General features: G+C 53.8%; 1 protein-coding gene across 1 annotated transcript in view; it reads right to left on the minus strand.

Moving 5' to 3' along the window:
* Positions 1 to 8,147, minus strand: part of LOC133358286 (electroneutral sodium bicarbonate exchanger 1-like) — a 48,266-nt gene extending 40,119 nt beyond the window's left edge. The window contains exons 1-2 of the mRNA XM_061576523.1: positions 8,132 to 8,147; positions 7,803 to 7,940 (exon numbers count right to left, since the gene is read on the minus strand). Coding sequence (XP_061432507.1) covers positions 7,803 to 7,892 — 90 coding nt within the window. The 5' untranslated portion in view covers positions 7,893 to 7,940; positions 8,132 to 8,147. The remainder of the gene's footprint in view (positions 1 to 7,802; positions 7,941 to 8,131) is intronic.
* Between the last annotated feature and the right edge of the window lie 1,645 nt (positions 8,148 to 9,792).

Here is a 9,792-nt window from a genome sequence, read left to right on the forward strand (position 1 = left end):
CCGTTCCGATGACGTAAGCGTACGCGCGTGGACGTTGTCAGAACGGAAACGGAAGAAAAAACCTCAAATGAAGTCACTTTGTCGGTACCGAGGCTCTCACAAGGCCATGCGGGAGGGTGTGTGACGCAGTTTGGCGCCAGCTATCGTAGAGTGGCGGCGGTCGTGTCGCTACGGTTCTCTGCGGCGAGTAACGTCTTTACAAAGCAACGGCGCTGCTACTTCTCCCCCCCCCCCTCTCTAAATAAAATCAACACCGAACCGGTTTGCACGTTCCAAGATTCGGTAGTGAACGTGACACACGCACACACCCCTGCAACTTGCAGTGCGTCTCGTGTCAGGAAAGGGGTTAAGATCCCACGGGTATAAGCCACGACTCGCCCAACCCGCGCGCCCTTCCACCTTCCACGCCATCCAACTTCAAATTCGTCCCCACAATATTCCCGGGGCATGACGTGTGATGCGTTTGTCACCGAGTGCCGTTTCATTCGAGGCTCTCACAATTGCCACCTCTGTTGCGCGTGCCAGGGGGAGGGGGGAATTGTGCCTCCCCCCTCCCCGTGATATTGTGCCCCAGCAGCCTGAAGCTCGGGCCCCCTGTCCGTCACGCACTCGGTGTAATAAGGCAACGGCGAGCCGCCTGCTGCTGCTGCTGCTACGTCCTTTAGCTGATCTTCAAACATCAACACGAGCCACCGGAACATCCATTAGCGGGAACGTAATGAATGCAGTCATGTGTTCAGCAGCAATTGTTTTTTTCTCTCTCTCTCTCTAATGTTAATTAAATATCGTTTCTGAGAAAAATCCCAAGATCCTGAATCATGTGCATTCAATTAGTTTCATTATGGGGCAGTTTTTTTGTTGTTGTTGATAGGGTCACCGTATTTAATGATTGGCTGACGACACATGGTTGATTATGATGACCAACGAACGTGAAACGGTGGAAGGAATCGGCAAAAAAATTCATCTCGGGATAAATATCGGCGATGTGACAGCGATGTACGTGCGGCCAGTGTGCTGAAACAAAAACCCACAATATTGGAGCGACGCAACACTCATTACACGCAAAGTGCTCATCACGAATGAACCTCGATGCCTTGGACGATCTCGTCAAGGAGCATAAACCACCATCACGCAAATTCCGCTCATCCTCGCAGCCAATATTGGCTGACCGTCGAACAATGACGGCCACCGCGTCGCGCGCGTCCAGATGCTCTTCTGCGTCAGTCTGGAACGCTCTTCCATCCGTTATTAGGAAGCCACCGGTGCAATGCAATTCTAAATCATCCACATTGAACACGAATTTCTTTAGAAGTGCTTGCTGATGTGTTTAGTTTGTTGTCCATCTCCCGCACCCACGAGTAGCGCGGTGGGTCACGTACGGTGTGAAGGAAGTGCAGCCTTAACAGACTGCTGGGGCAAGTGCTGTTAGCGAGCGGCACCTGTGAAGGTCGGCACGGCGCACTAAGGCGTGGGCGGCGAGCGCCACGCCCAGCCGCCTTTGTCTTCCCAGTGCTGATGTTTTACACACCACACCAGGTACTCAGACTTTATAGGCATACAAAGGAACATGTCATCGGTGCACGCAGAGACTCTCCCTTCCGATAGCACGAGCCACCTTTGGTTAGGTTTGGGGTTATATTTGTTGTGTGGGTGTAATGTCAATCACAGCTATGCAGAATCTTTACCTGGTCAAAAATAATAAACTTTGTATTTGACCAGGTAAGGCCCACTGAGCTATACAGCTTTTTTTTCAAAAGCGACCTGGCCACAAATGATAGCTCAACGAAGTGGCTCATCATCATGTGGGAATTTATAGCAGCCAAATATACTCCCAATGCGTGATGTCGATTCTAAATGTGGAGGGAAAAACTGGAGGACCCGGAGAAAAATCCACGCGACCATGGGGAGAATCAGAGTGGTCACGTAGGCAAATGCTGAAACACAGAAAAAGAGAATCAATTGTGGCAAATTTGCCCACGTGACAACTCGATCCGTATGGCTCTCGTCGGGTGGTGGAGGGTTCTGCATAGAACTTGACTGACTTGATAGTAAAACGATCTAAGCCAACATAAAACTACTTTGAATGAATCCGTGCACATTCACCTGCTATGACATATCAGTCAGAAACATTCTCGTTGTGAAGTTTTCGTGACTGCAAGAATCCATATTTTTTACCGAAAGAACCAAGTCAGAAACATGCCCGTTCTTCTTATTTCGTACGGGCTGCTGATGTAGACGCAGAGCATCGACTACAGTTTCACATTCACGCGGTTAAGCACAGACAACCGCTTCATCAGCGGCGTATTTGTGGATCGTGGCATTGCGTCGTTACACATCGTACGGTCCTGTGCTGGATGACCGCGGTCGCACCGCGACTGGCGACTTGAACACGACCGGTGACGCACAACATTGAACAGCGGCTCAACGTCTACAAAGACGAGGAAGCGTGGCATAGATGGGCGCTGGGAATTATTGCTGAGAGACGGAGACAGAGAGGGGGCGACGCCGGTCAGAGGAACAACGGCAGGGCGAGAAAGAGAGAAGAGAGAGACACACAACCAAGCTGACTGCTGAGGAGTGCGCGGGGGCTTTGAGCGGCCACGACACGGAGATGATGATGATGATGGGCCGACGGTCAGATGAGGAGGCAGCACACGCCAGGGGAGAGGGTCCACTGAGGGAGATGGAGCGATGTGATCGGCTCTCTCGCGTACGAGCGAGACGGATTGTGGTGTTGCCAACCCGTCTGGAACGCTCTTCCTTCCGATATGAGGAAGCCACTGGAGCTCCGCGCTTTGAAAGCAATCACCTTCATTGAACACTCGTTCCTTTAGTGTCTAGTGTATTGCCCTTGCCCCGCACCTCCGATGAGCACGGTTGGCTACGTACGGCGCGAAAGAAGTTCAACATAAACACATTCCTCCTGCGGAGGGAGCTGGTAGGAACGTTGGGTTGCTCGGTCAATGGCCAGGGTCAATGGCGGCGTGGTGTATTCCGCCAATATGGACGACTGTGAGGGCGGGCACAAGCCGGCGTGAGTAGGTTAAACGTTGAGTTTTATAAGGGCACCACAGGGTGACCAGCCCCTCCTCACCCAGCCCCACCCTCCCCACCCAGCCCCTCCCCACCCTCCCCACCCAGCCCCTCCCCACCCAGCCCCACCCTCCCCACCCAGCCCCTCCCCACCCTCCCCTCCCCACCCAGCCCCTCCCTCCCCACCCAGCCCCTCCCTGCACGACGGACACAATAATCCCCTGTGGGCTGGTGTAACCAGGAGGTTCCTATCAGTAAAACACACACTGGCGACCTTCATTCAGCAGTGTATAGGCAATTGCTGTTTGATGATGGTGATGATGATACGGATGGGATCACCGTTAAGTGTAGAATTGTAGCCATTGTTTGCAGAACAGATCAATGACGAGCAATGTGGAGCACACAATGAAAAAGATCCCCCGTACAGCCTTCACAGACTGCTGTGAAGGACGGCACGGTACACGAGGTGGGTGGTCAGCACCACGTCCGGCCGCCTTTGTCTCCTCAGTGTTGATGTTTACATATTGCACCAGATACTAATTTGAGGCTGAGACAACCTAGGGGAGGCCTAAGACCGGTTCAGATCATCGCAACTGGTGTTGGCCGTGAGCGGGAATCGGACTCGGGTGACTTGGTTCGTAGCGCAGCGTAGCACTAACCGCTACACTGCCGCTCCCCAACGTACACACACACTTACGTGTACTGTTTGGTCGTAGCTTCACGGTTATTGCGATCATAGTCATCATCATCGCACAGAGGTCAATCGAAATCAATCAGTTCCTGTGATTAGATAGCATTATGGGTAAATATATCTCTGTGTTGTCGTGTCCTCGTAAGCACACTCATCTAAAGCAGCTCACGCCTCCCGTGACGTCTGTGTCGCCACCCCCACTCGGAGCCCCTCCCCTTCCCCCGCCCACTGTGAAAACAGACGCCGCTCCTCCATGCAGCAGAAGCAGCAGCGCTGAGGCCTTGACGCAGCCTCTTCCTCCCGATCCTTCTCATATTTTACATTTCATTTTTCTCCATTCATTCCACAGTGGTGAGATGTTGACTTCCTCGCCTGGTATATACGACGTTGTGGGGTTTGTTCCCGACCTTGACCCCTGTATATTTGGAGTTTGCATGTTCTCCCTGTGGCCGTGTGGGTTTTTATCCGATTCCTCTGGGTTTTCCCTCTACATTAGAGACACGTGTTTAAAGTATTTGGCTCCTGTTATACATTCCCATGTGATAAGCTACTTCGTTGAGCTATCATTTGTAGTAGCCAGGTCGCTTCTGAAAGAAAGCTAAATAGCTCAGTGGACCTTACCTGGTACAATAAAAAATTGTTTATTTCTAGATTCTACTCCCCTGCCCCTGGATGCGAGCAATCGTCACGTTGGGTTTTATTAACCGTGGCCGTCTTTCATGCAAATTGCACCGCTCACAGTTTGTTGAGGAAGCACAGAGACAATGCTGGGATCCAGCACTCCGGCGGTCAGCCGGCACCACCAACAGTTGCCCGAGCTCCGCAGTCCTCTACATGTTAAGATGTTTTCAGACAATAAATGAGTGTTTACGCACGCGCGCGTGCGAGAATATCGGAGCACTTGGAGAAACCCCCCCCCCCCCCCCATACGTGTGAGGGGGAAACACTTTATCCCACACAGAAGGGACAGGTGACACGGAGTCGCCAGCACTTTGCTGCACCGCCTTCTCGTGTCGAGCCAGGGTACAGCACCTCCTCTGTCACCTCGACTCCCACGGTGAAGGGAGTCTCGCAACATGTGTGTGTGCGGTGATCCAGCAACCCCCTCGCTGCTGTCTCCACATCTCTGGACTTCAGGCAGCAGTCACGTGTCCAGTAGCGTGGCCACTACCGCCACCACCCGGCTAATCTTGGGTGTCTGAAACTTGGATTTGAACTGAGAGTCTCAGTGATCACGTGTGCCTTGTAGCCTCGTGAGCTGCCCAGCTGCCTAAAATTGATCACCTGTTTTTCCCAAGACAAAACATCGATTACTCCAACGGTTTGTTGCCTGGGCCATGCCACGTGACCAGAAGGGCCATTCACTTGAGAGAAAGCAGTTGCTGCCTCCGCAGTGCTGTTTTACAGGCAACATTCGCGTGCGGTGTAGCCACCAGCACCACCACCAGCACTCGGATAAGCTGTGTGAGTTACATTGAACGTGGTACCCCAAACGTGAACACCTGTACGGTATAGCAGACCCGTCACGGCCATATCTCAGCGCGAGAAGAGCGCAACATTTATATTTAATTGACAGTGTCGCCACGTTTGACGCGATTCAAAGGTCGGGTCGGTCTACTGAGACTCGCTAAAAAAGGATCAACATTGAGCGTTGAGTTGGGTCCCCTTGAATCGAGGAGGGGACCGTTCCGACCAAGTCGCCGTAAAGGCACGAGCACAAATCTCGCCGCCTTTGGAACGCGAAGCCAGACAATCGTCGTCAGGGCTGGGTGCTGCTGCTGCTGCTACACGGCAACAAACTGCATGGCCCACCGCGAAGCTTCTTCGCGTCTCAGCCAGACGCTCATGTAAAACCGAGGCCGTAATTATAATAAATATGGGGGGGGGCGGACATCCCCCCAATGTTGACTCCATGGCTACGGCCTTGATGTAAACCCTTCTGTCTACTGACCACTTCCATATCACGAGAACCGATTTTGACGCAAACCACCACCACCCCGCACGAATTTCTCACCGGGGTTTGCGATTCGCGGGGGGGGGGGGGATCAATATGTTCATATTTCCTAATACACACTATGCAGTGGATATGTCTGTATTTACAAATATACGCACGCATCCATGCAATACTATTAATAGTGTAAACACACCCATGCGACTACATATCCACCAGCACTGTACACAGAATCCCCTCGGCGTGATGATCTATATATACAGGCTGTTGGCGCAAGTGCTGTTAGCGAGCACCTATTAAGGGGCCGTCCATAAATGACGTCACGCGATTTTGTATGCTTTTTGACCCCCCCCCCTTCGTCACACGACGTCACAAAAAGTCAGACCCCCCTCAAATATGACGTCACAAAGCTTTGCCCCCCCCCCCCAAAAAAATAAAACATGCTTCAAATCGCTTTAAACTGTTGTCGTTGTAGTGCGTATTTAATGTGGCGCTGCACTCTGATGTTGTATGATAAAACATGAATTAAAAAGTCTATTTAATTAAGTAGAATATGTTGTCTATGTTTATTTAAAGTTGCGAATTTTGATGTGACGTCACATTTCTCACCCCCCCCCCCCAGGTGCGTGACGTCATTTATGGACGGCCCCTAAGGCCGGAACGGCGCACGGACGGAGTGCTGTGGCCAGAAACACAGCCGGCCGTCTTTGTATCTCTCTTCTCAGTGCCGCTGTCCTCACGTAGTCACAGGGAAGTCGGCCTCAGGCGGAGGCTGGGAACAGGTCTGATATCATCTTCCCTGCGTCTTTCGGTAAAGTCACGTGGATAGTTCTAGATTTGAAGTTTTCGTGACTGCAAGGATTCATACTCTTTGTTTTTTTCGGTAAAGTCACGTAGGATAAATAAATAAATGAAAAACAACTAAATTAAATCACGACGTTTCGGAGGCAGATAGGTTCAAATTAATAAAAATAAAATAAACAAAAAACAACGACGTTTCGATCGCAACACATGCGATCGTCATCTATCTGCGTGACTATGAACTCCTGCAGTCACGCGAGCTTCAAGTGAAGGTTTAATATTCCGCGTGTCACCGGCGCTCCGCCGTGGTTGGCTATCGGACTCGGAACCACCCGGTGTGGAGTGCCACTTGAACAAACCAGTGTACATCTACCGCCCCCTCCCCACTTATATTTGTAGAGAAGAAAAAAACACCTTTGTGACAAGGACAAAGATCGCCCCTTTTAGCCTTTTAACAGACTGTTGGGGCAAGTGCTGTGAGCGAGCAGCCCCCATGAAGGCCGGCACGGCTCATTTAGGGCGGCATTTGCCTCCCCAATGCTGATGTCCAACACGCCGCGCCAGATATACTGTGCTCACTTAAGGCTGAGTCGACCTAGGACTGGTTCAGATATGCGTCACTGACGCTGTTGGCCGTGAGCGGGAATCGAACTCTGGGGTCGCCGGGATTCGTAGCGCACGGCACGGCACAGCACGGCACGGCACGCATGGTACGGCACGGTACACACGGCACGGTACGGCACGGTACACACGGCACAGCACGGCACGGTACGCACGGTACGCACGGTACACACGGCACGGCACGGTACGCACGGCACGGTACACACGGCACAGCACGGCACGGCACGCACGGTACGCACGGTACACACGGCACGGCACGGTACGCACGGTACGCACGGTACGCACGGTACACACGGCACGGCACGGTACGCACGGTACGCACGGTACGCACGGTACACACGGCACGGCACGGTACGGCACGGTACGCACGGTACGCACGGCACGGTACGCACGGCACGCACGGTACGCACGCACGGTACACACGGCACGGTATGGTACGGCACGGTATGCACGGCACGGCACGCACGCACACGGGCCACGTGCGCGATCACCAGTGGATATACACTCCCCAAAGACAAAGACCCCCCGTATAGCCTGTCCCAGACTGTTGGGGCAAGTGCTGTTAGCGAGTAGCGCCCTATGAAGGTCGTCACGGCACACGAGGCGGTGAGTGGTCAGCACCACGCCCGGCCGCCTTTGTCTCCCCCGCGTAACGCACGCCACGCTGGGAGGGGGGGGGGCACGCTGCGTGTGCGGAACGCTCACGGTCTCCGGATCCGCGCTGACAGGCGCGAGCTCCATGACCCCCACCAGCACCACAGCGCGCGCGGCAGAGGCGAGAGCGCTCCGGGGCATCCGCCGCTCGCTGCTTCCAGCACTCCGTCCGCCCTCGCGGTCTCCTCTCTGCAGCCCCAGCGAGAGGCAGGCGACAGAGGCAACCTTCCACTTCACTTACTCACTCCGACCGACTCACTCCTCCCCGACATGCAGGCGAAACTCGTGCAACACGTGGTCAGTGTACAGAGACCACTCCCCTGTCATACACACGCGCACACACCTATGGCACATGTGTAAGTGGCAACGGGCTCACTCACCGAATCCCAGGGCAAGCTCGTGGAACACCGCGCTCCATGCAGGTGACACAAACAAACACCCCCCCCCGGCTCCCCCGGTATCGTTCACAGGCTGTTTGTCGTTGGTTCGCGCGCTGCTGCGCTACGAATTTGGCGACCCGAGTTCGATTTTCCGCTCACGACCAATAACAGCGGCGACAAGTTGAGCCGGTCCTGGGTCTCCCCCCCCCACCCCATAAGGTCTACTCAGCCTTAAAATAAGGACCTGATGCAGTGGGGTAAACATCAACATGTGGAGAGACAAAGGCGGTCCGGCGTGGTGTAGTTGCGCTTTCCCGGCCTTCATAATAGATGGTCGCGAACAGCACTTGCCTCGACAGCCTGTTACATGTCATCGGGGGATCTTTGTCTTTGCATCACATTCACACACACACGCGTGTGTGTCACATTCACACACACGCGTGTGTGTTACATTCACATACATACGCGTGCGTGTCACATTCACACACACGCGTGTGTCACATTCACAGACACACACGCGTGTTTATATCACTCGCAGACACACACGCGTGTGTGTCACACACACAGCCGCGTGTATGTCACAGACACACGCGTGTCACATTCACAGACGCAGACGCGTCCGAATAGCTGGCACAGCACACGAGATGGGGTCGGTGGCTAGCAACACGCCCGGCCGCCTTTGTCTCCCTAGTGGCGATGTTTACACACTGCACCAGGTACTAATTTGGTGCTGAGTCGACCTAGGGGAGGCCCAGAACTGGTTTAGATATTCGTTGCTGAGATAGACACACGCAATGCCCTCCACCACTGCCGCCACCACCGCCACCACCAACATCACCGCCACCACCGCTGCCGCCGCCACCATCACTGCCACCGCCACCACCACCGCCACCACGACCATCGCTAACACCAACCACCACCACCGCCACTACCATCACCACCACCACCATCACTGCCACCACCACTGCCGCAGCCATCACCACCACAGCCACCGCCACCACCACCGCCACCATCACCGCCACCACCACCACTGCTGTCGCCGCCATCACCACCAAAGCCACCACCACCACGACCGCTAACACCACCATCACTCACCGCTGCCACTGCCATCACCACCACAGCCACCACCACAGCCATCACTGCCACCACCACCACCGCTAACACCACCATCACTCACCGCTGCCACTGCCACCGCTCTGATTTCCGTTTTCCCCTTGAACCCATCATTACAACCCGCACAACTGAAATCTGTTTCCCTGGATATCTTGACAGACCATCACTGGGCTGTCTTCATCCTAAAGGTCCTCTCAAACAAATTCTCCAATCGCCTATAGGACCCCTCAGTTCCACTAACTCTCTCTCATATCATCAGCAGTGCCTCCGTATTCCTAATGCAACATTCGATTTGCAAAAAACTTCGATAAAAATATATTTTCGCGTTGCTGCTCCACGTTTTTGGAATCCCCTTGGCCGCTTCACCTACAGCAGCCCCCCCCCCCTTCACTCCCCCTCTTTACGTCCTAATGAGACCAAAACACATACGGAGAGCTTCCTTGCGCCTGCAACTGCGTTATTCTTCTGGCGCCTCTTGCTCCCACGTGTTTGCGCCGTCTTACTCGATCCACGTGTGTTGATGTTACTCTTACTGGAAACTCTTCCTC

The sequence above is a fragment of the Lethenteron reissneri genome, chromosome 61, assembly GCF_015708825.2.
Source record: "Lethenteron reissneri isolate LAM-NWPU_2019-01 chromosome 61, ASM1570882v1, whole genome shotgun sequence".
Taxonomy (NCBI): domain Eukaryota; kingdom Metazoa; phylum Chordata; class Hyperoartia; order Petromyzontiformes; family Petromyzontidae; genus Lethenteron; species Lethenteron reissneri.